The following is a 15072-nucleotide window of genomic DNA, read 5'->3' on the forward strand; positions in this document are numbered from 1 at the left end:
GAAATTTATTTAATGCTCAGTCAGTCTCTGAACCCTCTGATTTGCAACACATTATTACTCATTGACGATAAGTCATTAGAAACACCAGTTAGAAACTGGGAAGAGGTGCATTTTTCTAACACTTTAAAATATTTTGGATTTTAAAACAATGAAGTGTAGTGTCTGCTATTTAAAGTTTTATATTTTGTTTGTGGTAGCAAGCACCTTTGTAAAATGTTAAGTGCTGAAGAATCCTTGGACTTGTTGCTAAAAGTTCTTATTGTTAGATCCTAATTTGGATGCCCTGCTTAGATTGTGACAAACTGGTTTTTCCTTAGAATTTTTAAAAGCATAGACCTGGGGGTCCTGCTGTTCAGAATTTGCTTCTTCCTCCTGTAAGATTCTTAATTAATGAAGCCATGTAATTTGATTTTCTTTAAACAGGTGATGATGTAAAACCTAAAGATTACATTGTTGCACTTCAGCACCCTGTGACCACTGACATTAAGCATTCCATAAAAATGTTTGAATTAACATTGGATGCACTTATCTCATTTAACAAGCGGACCCTAGTTCTGTTTCCAAATATTGATGCAGGTAATTGAACTTGAAAATATGCCACCTACCTTTCCAGTTTTTTGTTTCTATCATGTCTTCTTTTGACTGACATTCCTGTCCTGCTCATCTTATCATTGAAGGCCATTCTATTCTGAAAGTATTCTGTTTTCAAAGGGTCATGACCAATTTTTCAGTAGATTGAAGAGTTTGTGATATTTTTGTCAAGTCTAGTAGAAACTTAATAGGAAAGAAATACTTCTAAATCTCCACTCTGTTTTCATGTTTAGTCTCTTCCCTCCAGAGAAAATGCAGCAGCCAAGAGATACAAACCTTAGAAGTTGAGTGTCTCTTGGAAACTAGTGATCCCACTGACCACAGTAGAATAGCCATTAGTTATTTCTTGTGAAAAATTTTCCTTTATCTTGTAAACCATTTAACAGTTGGTTCTTTCCATAGGGAGCAAAGAGATGGTTCGAGTGATGCGGAAGAAGGGCATTGAGCATCATCCCAATTTTCGTGCAGTTAAACATGTCCCATTTGACCAGTTTATACAGCTGGTTGCCCATGCTGGTTGTATGATTGGGAACAGCAGCTGTGGGGTACGAGAAGTTGGAGCTTTTGGAACACCTGTGATCAACTTAGGAACACGTCAGATTGGAAGAGAAACAGGTATTTACCTTTATCTTTCAACTGACTAGGCTTACTACATTTGTTTGCATTGTTACAGGTATGCATGTATCAGTGCTGTCATATGTGTTTATGAATAAATGAGTAAATGAGGTTAATGACCAACTGTAGCCTGAAACCTGCAGATAGCACACATATTACCAAAGTTTTAGGGCCCTACGTGTATTTTTATTGTCTTTGTAAGAGCAGAGCTAAAAGTTTCTTAGTTAATTATGGTCTTTAACAATTGTGTTTGAGAATGTGATTGAATGTTTAAGTATACGAATGCTAGCCTTTCATCTTCCTGGGTCCAGTAAAATGAAGGGAATCAACAATACCCTTACACTCTTGGTTTGAGCCGTGGGGGTTCTCTCTCCTGATACGAGGACCCTGAGGAAGGAACAGTTTGGGAGGGGGTAGAATTAAGAGTTCTCTGCGCTGCGCTTAGTTGTGTCTGACTCTTTGCAACCCCATGGCCTGTAGCCCTCCAGGCTCCTCTGTCTGTGGGGATTCTCCAAGAATACTGGAGTGGGTTGCTATGCCCTCCTCTAAGGGATCTTCCCATCCCAGGTCTCTCGCACTGCAGGTAGATTCTTTACTATCTGAGCCACCAGGGAAGTTCAAGAATACTGGAGTGGGTAGCCTATTCCTTCTCCAGGGAAACTCCCCGACCCAGGAATTGAACCAGGGTCTCCTGCATTACAGATGGATTCTTTACCAGCTAAACCACCAGGCAAGCCCAAGAGTTCTCTGATGGCCATGTTAAGTCTGAAATGCCTTTGAGATATTGGAGTGGAGATGGCAGGTTAGCACCTATATTGTTCCAGGAAGAGCTGAAATTGAAGATACAAATTTGAGAGTGATTGGCAAATGGGTGGTGTTAGTTAGGATATCAGTTCAGCTGCTATAACAGACACAAGAATATAGTGCTCCAAATAGATTTTCTTTGTTTCTCACTGGTAAGTCATCAGAGACTTAACTTCCATCTCTCTCTTTTTTTTTCTGTCTTCTTGATGGTTGCTCCAGCTCTTGCTCTCACTTGACACACTGGCACATTTTAGCCATTGGGGAAGGAGAAGAGGGGAAGACTCCCTTCCTCCTAAAAGCACAACTTGGAAGATGCAAGTATTTCTTCCTACAGCTTAGAATGTTGTCACATGGCCACATCCAAGGGAAGCTGAAAAATATGTATAATCTTTAGCTGGGTGATCAGATGCCAGACTAAAACTTCTGCTACTGGTACAAAGGATATTGAGGATAATGGCACACTCTGCCAGGAATGATACTGACATTTAAAACCAAGGGATGAAGTGAGATTACCCAGGGGGGAACATGTAAATAGGGAAGAGAATGGAGCCCAAGACCAACCTCTGGAGTCTTTCTGATGAGGAAGGAAGAGCCAGGAAGAAAGACTGAAAAGGAACTGCCAGAAAATCAGGAGTGTGATCTCATTAAGGCCCAGAAAAGAAAGAGTTTCAAGGAGATGGTGTTGAATGATGCTGAGAGTTCAAGTAAGACATGAATAGAGGGTTGAACACTGGATTTGGCACCAGGGTCGTCTAGCAAAAGCAGTGTGTCCTTTCTGCCACCACACTTACACAAACACATGCCCTCCATCCTTTCCTTCTTACCTTCTTTACACTGGAGGGTATGGGGTATGGGGTCACCCCTGCCTGTCCATTGTTTAGCCTTCTGTGTTCTAAAGCCCCACTCTCCTGCCTTCGCAAGGACTATCAGTCATCCTTTCTCTTCCACGTTGCTTCCTTAGCATTTAAACATGCCTACACCTCTGTTATGTTAAAACTACAAAACAACCCCTTCTCTGACCCCACACCTCTCCCCAGCCACCACCCTTCTGCTCTGCTCTTCCTCATAGCCAAGTCTGTTGAAAAACATGTCATTGTCACTGTATTTATTCCCTCAAATTGGTCGGAAAATGTATAGAGAGAATGTGACTGCATCAACAGCTGACTGGCTAACTGACTGATACCCTGGCCTGACCAGACCCAGCAACTGGCTGCGTGGATGGAAGTCAGGGCAGACGGAGAGAGTGGATGTGCTGGATGACTTTATGAGTGACAAGTGGATACTGGATTAATTACCTTATTTATTTCAATAAAGAAACCAAAGTTTTATTTATTCTCTTTGGGAATAAAGGAATCTATGCCCCTCAAGTATTTGATATATGGAAATATTGCTGAGAGTGCTTGCAAAGGTATAAAGTAGAAAAGTTCATTTCTCTAATAGAAGATGACTTGTTTGAAGCCTTCTGGGTTCAGGACTAATGAGCACGACACACTGCTCATTTCTGTCTTCTCTTGTTTCTCCCACTTCTGAATCACCATGACATCACTGGACTTACCTAGGCGAGAATGTCCTTCACGTCCGGGATGCTGATACCCAAGACAAAATATTGCAAGCATTGCACCTTCAGTTTGGTAAACAGTACCCTTGGTGAGTGTATACTTTTAAAGTGATTTAAAAGGGGAGTTGCCTTGGGCACTATTTTCAAGCTGTTTATCCTAACAGCATTCTCATTCTGCATTCTTAGGGGTCCCTGTCTGCTGGTGAGATAGGGCTTGTTAATACCCGCTATGACTCTACCAAGGGTTCCAGTGGAGAATAATTTATTTGTCTTAGTTAATTAATGTAGCACTTCTACCAGGAAATATTGCTTTAGCCTATCTGAATTTATATAAGTATTAGAAAATAATGTAACTGATTTTCTTTAAAAACAGTACCTTTCAGCATTTTAATTTAGACTCTCCTTTCTGTTTCAAATTAAAGATGTTTTCCTTTACTTGAAACTTTTTTTCCGAAAATAACTTTTTCCCCGTAAAAGTAAAGATAAAAAGCAAAAAAATATTTTTATTATCCAAAACTATGATATATTGGCTTAAAAGAGGTAATTTTCCTTTGATCTTATTGGCATTTTGTTAATGATATCTCAGGCTGGAAACAGTTGTATTTCAATCAACAGTAGTTTTAGATATTCCGTTGATAATATGAAGGTACTTAATTAAGTGTTGCTGAAGAGATCCAGGTATTGTTTTATATTTTAAAGGGAAAAATCCCAAACTATGAATTACCTGAAGTTTCAGATTCCAATAATACCATGTCCTCCATATAATTTAATATGTGCAAGAGAAACATTTAATTTAGTTGACTTTTTGGACATTGCAGTTCAAAGATATATGGGGATGGAAATGCTGTTCCAAGGATTTTGAAGTTTCTCAAATCTATTGATCTTCAAGAGCCACTACAAAAGAAATTTTGTTTTCCTCCTGTGAAGGATAACATCTCTCAAGATATTGACCATATTCTTGAAACTCTAAGTGCCTTGGCTGTTGATCTTGGCGGGACGAACCTCCGAGTTGCAATAGTCAGCATGAAGGTAAAATAACACCTAAGGTTATAACTTTATATCCCACATGAGTAGTTGATTTTCTTAAAATATGGTTGGAAGGTGGGACTATAAACATACATAAGAGCTTGTAATCATTTGCCAATAGTATTGACTTACAGTCCATTACAATGCTTGTCTTACTATTTTACTAATCACTAACATTTTAAAGAGGTAAAATTCTCAAGGAATTCAAGTTTGTAGACTTGAGCTGACAATGGGAGACCCATTAGACACCAGAGAGGGCATCTACCATGCAGGAGACCTGAAATTCTATACTCAGTAACAGCTTGGAGCACGGAGCATGTTGATTACTCTCACTGCCCTGGGGGAGGGTATCTTCAGATGGTGAGGGGAGTTGCTTCTCCTCTGGATCATGATTTTAGTTGAGTTCAGCATACGTTCAGTCTCTTAAGCAAACCAGCACCATAGCATTGACAGAGCCTTTATAAAACACCAAGACATCCGTGATAAAATAATCTTTGATGATGTGACAAGGAAGAATAAAGTTACCAGAAAAATCTTTGAAACATTATAGGTGTATGACATTTCAGGAGTCCATGAGAAATATAAAGGACTTTAAACACAAAGTCGTTTAGATCAATTTTTAAAAAGGCAAAACAAAACATGATTTTATCTAGTGAAGCCAAAGGGCCTCCTTTATAAAATTTTTTTGGGGGGGCCACACTGCGTGGCTTGTGGGATCTCGGTTCCCTGACTAGGAATTGAACCCAGGACCTTGGCAGTAAGAGTGTGGAATCCTGATCACTGAACTGCCAGGGAATTCCCTATAAAACTATTAATAGGGAACTTCCTTGGTGATTCCTTCCAAGAATATGCCTGCCAATGCAGGGGACATGGGTTCAGTCCCTGCTCGAGGAAAATTCCACATGCCTTAGGAGCAGCTAAGCCTGTGCATAGCTGCTGAGCCCAAGTGCCACAGCATCAAAGACCCAGAGCAGCCAAAAACTAAATAAATTAATTTTTAAAATATTACTAGAAAAATGTTTTCTTAACATATGATGGTGATGATGATGTGAAGTCGCTCAGTCGTGTCTGACTCTTTGCAACCCCATGGACTGTAGCCTACCAGGTTCCTCCATCCATGGGATTTTCCAGGCAAGAGTACTAGAGTGGGTTGCCATTGCCTTCTCCAGGGTTCTTCACATATATTCCATATCAATGACCAACACCCTCAATAGTGGCAGGTCTAAAGATAGTCTCATTAAAATCACATGGAAAAGAAGGATATTTTCTGGAACATTATTTAACATAATTCTCAGAGTTAGGAAGGGAGTAAAGCAAGGAATGAACAGCAAAAATGGCGATTGTGCACAGGATAAAAAAAAATTATAGATAATATGAATAAACCAACAAGCTTGTAGAATAACACAATTGAGTAAAATGGTTAGATATTATGATAAATATGTAAGTGTCAATAACTTTTACTTATATGAAATTGCAGATAAAGATTTGAGTTTTTCTGTAGGTGAGTATTTGTCAACCCTGATTGCACATTATTAGTGTTACATGGAAGCTTTAAAAAATTATACGGATGCCTGGCTTCCACACCAGACTAGATAGATGCCAGTCTCTGGGGGTAGGGACCAGGCATCAATATTTGTTCAAAGCTGTCCAGGTGATTCTGATGCACAGTGAAGGTCAAGAAGCACAATGAGGTTTATTTTTAATGACAATCATTAGTGACAGTTTTAACCCTTGTAAATGGATAAAAAGCCATTAATTGGCCTCCCTGGTTGCTCAGTGGATAAGAATCCACCTGCCAATGCAGGAGACATAGGTTTGATCCCTGCTTTGGGAAGACCCCACATGCCAGAGCAGCTAAGCCTGTGCACCACAACTATTTAGACTGTGCTCTAGAGCCCGGGAGCTGCAACTACCGAAGCCCTATAGCGCCCTAGAGCCTGTGTTCCGCGAGAAGCCCCTGCAACGAGAAGCCCCTGCACCACAACGAGGGAAAAAGCCCACTCAGCCATGAAGACCCAGCACAGCCAAAAATAAAAAAAAAATTTTTTTTAAGTCATTAGTAACAGAAGAATGGAAAAAGAGATCATATTTAGAACAACATAACTTCTAAGAAAAATCTACACCAGAAAACTATGTGACCTATATAAAGAACATCTAAAAACTATAAAATAGAAAGCCTTGAAAAATCTCCTGGATGGGAGTGCTGAGTATTTTTTAAATGCCAGGAGTTTCCAAATTGAATTGAGTTTAACATAATTTTAGTCAACATTTCAGTGAGGCTTTTTAAAGTTTAACAACATTATTCTGAAATTTACTTAGAAGACACAAGTGGGAAGAGCACAGAAAAAAAAATTTAAAAACAAGAATAATTAGGAGGGACTATGCCTGATTGGTATTGAAACATGTCACCAAGCACTGTAATTTAATAAACACCATGGTTCAATACCATTATTGGCTTCAGTTATAGGAGATGATTAAAGTTTACTTGGCATTTTTATTTAGTTGCTTCAGTATTTAAACAAGGGAATTTTATCAACCTGAAAGAGTAAAATATGACCTTTCGGTGAAGATGCGGATTAGCCAGAAGAGAGGGCCCATCTGGTTGGCTGTGGAGTTGTCACTGCTTCAGTGGCCATATGCCAGGTTGGCTTCCTGGAAACTAGTTGGGTGTAACCAAGGGCTGGCCCAAGCCAGCAGGGGCTCTCTTCCCAAGCAGTTATCTGAGTCTGCAGTACTGTGCTAAAGCAGTGTCTGGTTTATCATGAGAATGGTCAGAGATTCACTGTATACTCCTCAGCTAAGACCAGTGAGACAGATCTGGTTTTTCTCTTTCAGGGTGAAATAGTTAAGAAGTATACTCAGTTCAACCCTAAAACGTATGAAGAGAGGATTAATTTAATCCTACAGATGTGTGTAGAAGCCGCAGCAGAAGCTGTAAAACTGAACTGCAGAATTTTGGGAGTAGGTGAGATTGTGAATTACATATCCAAGCATGTTCATTCCCATATACAAAGTTTGCTAAGTTCTGATGCATGACACGGAACATCAGGTCACTGTTGTGTGTGTAGATGGCTCCAGTCCTGTTTGTGGGCCCTCAGCAAACATTGTGAAAAGTATTGATGGAACTGTCAGTCTGTGGGGAGGCACAGGTTTAGCCTTACATTACCTTGCAGTCCTTGGTAATGTTTGTTTTAGGAGATCTTGGGTGAATAGTTTGTGTTCTAAGCCCAGAAAGCCAGCATAGTCTTCTGAGATTGCTCAACAGAATTATCTTCCTTGTGTTTGTCGTGGAGCTCAGGCATTTCCACAGGTGGCCGTGTAAATCCTCGGGAAGGAATTGTGCTGCATTCAACCAAACTGATTCAAGAATGGAACTCTGTGGACCTCAGAAGCCCCCTGTCTGACACTTTGCATCTCCCCGTGTGGGTAGACAATGATGGCAACTGTGCCGCCCTGGCAGAAAGGAAATTTGGCCAGGGAAAAGGCCTTGAAAACTTTGTGACACTTATCACAGGCACAGGTAAGAGTAGAGAAGGCTGCTTCGGATCTTGGTGTGTGTTGGGCACGTGCCTTTACCTTCAGGCAGTTTCACCTTCCCTTCCTGCTTCAGTAAGGCCTGAAGGCGAGAGCTGAGAATACCCAGGTCTTTTCTGAGCATGTGCCCGGCCCTGGGCGTGAATGTGACCTTCTGAATTGCCAGGAACTGTCAGAGCTCTTCAAAGCCCTTATTCCGCAGAGCTTCTCATTGCTAGTTCCCCAGCCTTTCTTCCCACTCTCTTTGGCTAGTATATTGTTTGTCACAACTATCATCCATTGCCTTAAGCAGCAGAAACCAGTAAGTATATCTTGCCTTTAAATGTCTTTGACAAGTGCCCCCTGGGTAGCCTCTCAGCCCTTTGAGCTAGAGAGTTCTGAGGAGGGTGAGATAAAGACCAGCCCTTTGAGCTAGTCCTCCAGGAACCACCAAGCAGGTCTAAACAAACCACCACAGTGTTTTGAGAATAGTTCATTCTCCTCCCTCCAGTATTGCCATCCGCACTGGGAATGTAGGCTGTTACTCATGGCCATCGCCAAGCTGGGAGGTGAAGGGTAGGGGTGATGGGACCAGAAAATGCCAGAAATCTCTAAGATTCAGCTGTTTTCTCTCAATTCCCCTGTTTGCTGTAAATGTTTGGTTAGTTTCCAGAGTTCCAAAAAAAGTTGATTCTGACATTTTTTGTTAGTTTATCAGTGCCTTAGTGGAGGGGTGGACTTCTGGAGTTCCTACTTTGTCACTTCTGCTGATGTTCCAATTCGTTTTTTAAATGAGGAAATGGATTCAGCTAGTCAGTGTTAGAGGCAACACTTGGTCTCACATTTCTCCCTTCAAACCCTGTGTGCTCTTCAATTCCATGTCAGACTCCCTCCACGTCAGACTCCCTCCCTAAACGGATCACGCACTTAGTCTCAGACACAGTTTAACAGCTTGGATGTCATTTCCTAGTTCAGAGGAGTACATGCTTAGTCACTTCAGTCATGTCCGACTCTGCAACCCTAGGGGCCATGGCCTGCCAGGCTTCTCTGTCCATGGGATTCTCCAGGGAAGAATACTGGAGTGGGTTGCCATTTCCTTCTCCAGTAATAACCTGCAAATTAGAGGAGTGCGGATTGAGGAGTAGGTGCCACAGAAAGTAAGAGAGGGCAGCTCTAAAATGCAACACCTATTAAGGCCAAATGCCCTTTCTAATTCCTCAGCTCCATGACAAAAAAAATTCACTGATATTCACAATTATTGAATCATACATTTTTAGACAAGGTGGCATTAAGAAGAGCCAAAACTATTTAATATTCTATTTAAGAAAGTGAAAGTGAAGTCGCTCAGTCGTGTCTGACTCTTTGGGACCCGTGGACTGTAGCCTACCAAGCTCCTCCGTCCATGGGATTCTCCAGGCAAGAATACTGGAGTGGGTTGCCATTTCCTTCTCCAGGGGATCTTCCCAACCCAGGGGTCGAACCCAGGTCTCCCACATTGCAGGCAGATGCTTTAACCTCTGCACCACCAGGGAAGCCCTTAAATACAAGAATACAGTCTCTCAGAAAACCTCCTATAGAGACACAGAACTTCAGATCCAAGTACTAACATCAAAGATTTCAAGGGAGGAAAGGAAGCCAGGTTGAAAGAAGGGGGAGGAGGCCGGAGAGAGGGGGCAAAAGGGGTGGCCTTACAGACATCTCCTGCCACCTACAGATGCCCAGGCAGTATGGGACTTTTCCCTGGGCCTCCAGAGAAGGGAGGACTGGAACTCAGCCCTACCAGAAATCAGACCAGACCAGAACCAGAATTCGAGTTCTCTGCCAAGAGAAGGTGATCAGTTTCCAACCCTCAGCTCAGGCTGAGGGCCCTCTGATCACATTCCTGCGTCCAGGACTGGGGGACTAGAAAAACAGGGAAGGATAGGAAGGGTTAAAGAGAGGAAAGAGAGAGGTCAATAAAGTCTCTCGTTCCTTACCAGTCGGGGCACTCTGGCCAGTTGTCCACATCAGGAGGAGACCAGGGACAAAAGGGTCCCAGTTGGGGCCACTGGGTCTGGTCCATTTGCAGGCAAGCTTGCCCCTGAGTACCCCGAGTGGTCAGGATGTCAGTCTCAGCGAAGAAGAGTCCCCGCCAGAGTTGCCATTTGTTGCAGGAAGAGGGACCCCTTCCAGGGCCCGAAACTGGGCTCTTGTCTAACACTCGGAAATGAATTGTCCGAGGAGACACATGTGCTGACAAAGCAAGAGTTATTGGGAAAGGGCACCCGGGTGGAGAGCAGTAGGGTAAGGAAACCCAGGAGAACTGCTCTGTTTAAGAAAGCAGGTGTTAAAAAAAAAAAAAAGCAGGTGGTATATGAAACCTTTTAAAAAGATTATCTTATCTCGGATTTCCCCCAAAGCAGAGCCTGAGGCAAGGAGTTTGGTGTGGGTACTTTATTTTGGAGGTGATTCTGAGACACAGGACTGAGGCGGTGGGAAGAGTGGAGCAGAGCAGGAGAACCACTAGAAGATGCATTATCAAAGCTACCTTGGAAGCCTGTAGAATCCACCCAGAGCTGCCCACTACATCTGTTGGCTCCTGTCTCTCCTTGTTGAAGGTTGCCTCTGGGCAACGTGCTCCCATGGCTGCTGGCTCTTACTTGAGTGCCAGAGAAGACCTTGGTGAGAACCAAGCTGAAATCATAGTGATTCCAAACAGATGCAACACAGGGCATCAGAGGATCACTAAATATTTCCATCCAAAAGGAGTCCAGATGAAGTTTTGGTACTTGGTCAAGTTTTAGCTATTTAAGGAAGTAGGCACCATACAGGACCTCACATTCCAAAGTCTGCTAACAGAGGAGGCATCGCTGTAGCTCAGGTTTCTGTTTCAGGTGCAGAGCCACTTCAGTGATTGTCGTCTCTCACTATAGGAATCGGCGGGGGGATCGTCCACCAGCATGAACTGATCCACGGCAGCTCCTTCTGTGCTGCAGAGCTTGGCCACATTGTGGTGTCCCTGGATGGGCCTGACTGTTCCTGTGGAAGCCACGGGTGTATTGAAGCATATGCCTCTGGAATGGCCTTGCAGAGGGAAGCAAAAAAGCTACATGATGGTGGGTTTCTTTCATCTGAGGGATAAATAGCCAAGGGGTAGATATTTTCAAAGTAAATATTCCAAAAAGAGCTGAATCCTGGAAGCCAGAACTTTCAAGCTTTTCACTCTCTAGAGGAAAATCAGGACTCCGCATACTGAAGCTCAAAGCCTTTCTGGTCCTGACCCCTATTAACACTCTTCCTCTCCAGCAGTGGACAGGGACTAGGGTCTTGAGCTCCAGGAGAGCAGGGGAGATTTCTTTCATTTTTGTCTTCTCAACCCCTAGCACAGGTTGGGTATCTTAATACAGATTTAATGGAGAAGTAAAGGGATAAACATACAATTTTTCAAGTCTGAGTGGTCTTTTGAATTACAGCTGTTTCTGGACATGTTATAAATATCAGGATGGTTTCCAGTCTAATGTAAGAGGGAATCATTTAATATCATTATAGTATGGTGTGTCAAGTGCAATGAGAATGATGGCCAAAGAACATACATGCATATAGGAAGGACACCAGTGTCCCCTCCCTGCCCTCTCCATACAGGGAAGGGAGCATTGGGCTGTCTAGTGGAAAGGCAGAGGGTAAATAGAATTACTGAGGCAAGTTCAGATGAGCCAGGCAGCACTTCCAAGCATAGGAAACAGAGGTGTTGTTGCATAAGGGCAAGGCAGGGTATAGTGTAGCCAGAGGTTTGCCAGGACCAGCAGCTAATGGAGAAGCCACTAAAAAACTTTAGGGAAAAGACAGATCTGAATTTTAGGTTGTTCACAGAACTTGTTTTCTAGGAAGACGACGATAGTTGAGTGGAGGATGGCTTTAAGGGGGACAGTGTTCTGTATGACTTGCAGTTCTCTGGTTGGGTAACTGTGGTTGGGAATCTAAGAGAAGGAATAGAGTCTGGCAGAAGATGATGGTTGGGAACCAGTGGGATGTGCAGGAGCAATGGACAGAAGGCAGCTGGCCACAGGGATCTGATGCTCAGGAGAGGTGACGGGGCTGGACTTGGAATCCTTGGCATTGAGGTAGTTATTAAGCCTGTGAATGAGACTTGGAGTGAGATGAACTGAGGGTGGAATCCTGTGAAACATCAGTACTGGTAGGCAGGGAGGAAAACCAGGAAAGGGTAAAGCCACAGGAACCAAAAAGGGAGTGGTTCAGGGAGAGAGTGGAGGGTAGTGTCAAGTGCTGAGCAGAAGGCAACCAGCAAGTTCATTGGTTTGACCCTGAGGAAGGACCCCAATTGAAGCCATGAAAACTGTTGATTTTCCACCTCATTTTTATCATCAACCCCACTAAGAAGTCTAAATGCTTAGACACTTTTTCCTAGTCATACCACCCCATGAAACTTGAATACCACAGAAACATTGGTTATTTAAGTATTCTCTGTATAAAATTTTTTTGCCCCTAAGGATCAGTTTTTGCCCCCATGGGGATAAATGCTCATGTTAAAGAAAGAAGTTTGGTCAGGTAGTGGGAGCAGAAAGCTAACTACCCTGACTAGGAGGGAAGAATGCCTTGAGGGCGAGGCATCTGGGTGCCCGCACGGGCGGAGAGGAGACAGCGAGGGTGCAAGGAGATGTGGGAGCAGAAGTGGGGGTTGAGAACCCAGGAGAGGATCGGAGAGGGGCCCATACAAGGCCCTGGGGCAGCAGGGAGGAGTGAGCTACAAAGCCCAGGTTGGGGGTGTGAGAACACAGGAGAGGATGGGGAGGAGCCCGTACAGGCCCTGGGGAGGCAGGAAGGAGGGAGCTGCAAAGCCCAGGTAGGGGGTGCGGGAACACAGCCCTGTTTATAGGCAGGGGCAGAAGAGTAAAGGGAGTTCCTGCCTGGAGGTGTCGTCTTCCTAAGAGGCCAGAGATATTGACAGTGGGGGCAGGGAGAGACAGTCTGAGGAGATGAAGGCTGAGAAGGGCCCTGAAGGGGACTGGCAGAGTGGGCAGGGCAGCTGTGAGGGCCCCTGAAGATAGGAAGCCCCCAGCTTTTGTCTAGGTAACCGTCTTCTCGGTTGGGATTTTCTCCCATCAGAGATGGAGTAACAGCCGATGAGGAGGGAGAGTGATCTAGGTTGGTGATTCGGCAGTGTCAGGGCAGAGGACAGGGACTGTAGATAACAGGAATACTACATTCATTTAGCATTTCCTCTGGCCAGCACTTGGAATCCTGCTAGGGTAGGTATCGTTACCCTAGTCTTAGAAGAGAAGCGCGTGGAGGTGACGCGTGTGGGCAGGGTAGTGCAGCCAGCGGGGGCGGAGCTGACAGCTGAACCCAGGTCCGTCAGCTCCGGAGGCGCTGGGCCTTCCTGCTGCTGTGGGGCACTGGCAGCAGCCTTGCATCTCAGCTAGACAAGGAAGGAGATGAATGCAGAGGAGTGCTGGTAATCTGCAGGAAAAAACAATTCACGACTGTTTAATACGGAATGGAGAAGCGAGGGAGGGTCTTCTAGTTAAAGAAGTTTTGGATGATGTATAACCAGGCAGCAAAGGCCTCTTTGGCAGATGTAGTATATGGATATTTATGATGACTGCAAAGTGCGAAAAAAGATGATCATCTTCCCACTTGGGGGCCTGCTGCCCACAGACACAGTTCTAAGTGTGGCCTTCCCACGGGGCTGCCGCAGCTTGTGAATGACTGCTGCTCCTTCTCGCCTCTGCCCAAACAGAAGACCAGCTCTTGGTGGAAGGGATGTCAGTGCCAAAAGATGAAGCTGTGGGCGCACTCCATCTCATCCAGGCTGCAAAACTCGGCAACGCGAAGGCCCAGAGCATCTTGAGAACAGGTGAGCACACAGCTCTGGGCAGCTCTGCCTGGGGGCAGCCCGGAGCTCCCGCAGGTGCCCAGCTGGCCTCAGGACCAGTGCTCCGTCATGTTTGTCCAGAGGTAATTTTTCTGCTTACTGAGGCAACAGGGAATTGCATTCAAGGTATTTGGTAGCACTGCCTTTTTATTTTTTAATTGGAGTATAAATGCTTTACAGTGTTGCATTATTTCCTGCTGTACAACAGTGTAAATCAGCTCTAAGTATATAAATATATATACCCCACTTCCCCCATCCTTCTGCTCTAGGTCATCACAGGGCACCAAGCTGGGCTTCCCACCAGCTGTCTGTTTTACACATGGCAGTGCAAACGTGTCAATGTGTTCCACCTTCTCCCCTCCCCAACCCCGTGTTTCCACAGATCCGTTCTCTGTCTGCACTTATATTCTTGCCCTGCACATAGGTCCATCAGTACCATTTTTCTAGATTCCATATGTATATGTTAATATGTGATATTTTTCTCTTTCTGACCTCACTCTGTATGACAGACTCTAGGTTCATTCACATCACTACAACTGACTCAATTTAGTTCCTTTTTATGGCTGAGTAATATTCCATTATATTTATGTGCCACAATTTCTCTACCCATTCATCTGCTGATGGACATCTAGGTTGCTTCCACGTCCTGGCTGTTGTAAATAGTGCTGCGGGGAACACTGGGGTACATGTGTCTTTCCGATTATGGTTTTCTCAGGGTATATGCCCAATAGTGGGATTGCTGGGTCATGTGGTAGTTTTATTTTTAGTTTTTAAGGAACTTCCACTGTTCTCCATATTTAATTTTTTAAAGACCTTCCTTACTGTTCTCTGTAGTGGTTGTATCAATCTATATTCCCACCAACAGTGCAAGAAAATTTCCTTTTCTCCACACCCTCTCCAGCATTTATTGTTTGTAGACTTTTTGATGATGGCCATTCTGACTGGTGTGAGGTGACACCTCACTGTAGTTTTGATTTGCATTCTGTAGTGATGCTGAGCATTTTCTCGTGTGCTCACTGTCCATCTGTATGTCGTCTTTGGAGAAATGTCTGTCTAGGTCTTGTGCCCATCTTCTGATTGGGTCATGTGTAGC

The 15072-nt window shown here is 43.9% G+C and overlaps 1 protein-coding gene across 1 annotated transcript in view; it reads left to right on the top strand.

Moving 5' to 3' along the window:
* Positions 1–15072, top strand: part of GNE (glucosamine (UDP-N-acetyl)-2-epimerase/N-acetylmannosamine kinase) — a 39090-nt gene that overhangs the window by 21176 nt on the left and 2842 nt on the right. Inside the window, exons 4-11 of the mRNA XM_069574077.1 lie at positions 424–576; positions 994–1206; positions 3570–3657; positions 4387–4597; positions 7430–7559; positions 7893–8114; positions 11020–11202; positions 13845–13961. Coding sequence (XP_069430178.1) covers positions 424–576; positions 994–1206; positions 3570–3657; positions 4387–4597; positions 7430–7559; positions 7893–8114; positions 11020–11202; positions 13845–13961 — 1317 coding nt within the window. The remainder of the gene's footprint in view (positions 1–423; positions 577–993; positions 1207–3569; positions 3658–4386; positions 4598–7429; positions 7560–7892; positions 8115–11019; positions 11203–13844; positions 13962–15072) is intronic.

Source organism: Ovis canadensis, chromosome 2 (genome assembly GCF_042477335.2).
Source record: "Ovis canadensis isolate MfBH-ARS-UI-01 breed Bighorn chromosome 2, ARS-UI_OviCan_v2, whole genome shotgun sequence".
NCBI lineage: Eukaryota > Metazoa > Chordata > Mammalia > Artiodactyla > Bovidae > Ovis > Ovis canadensis.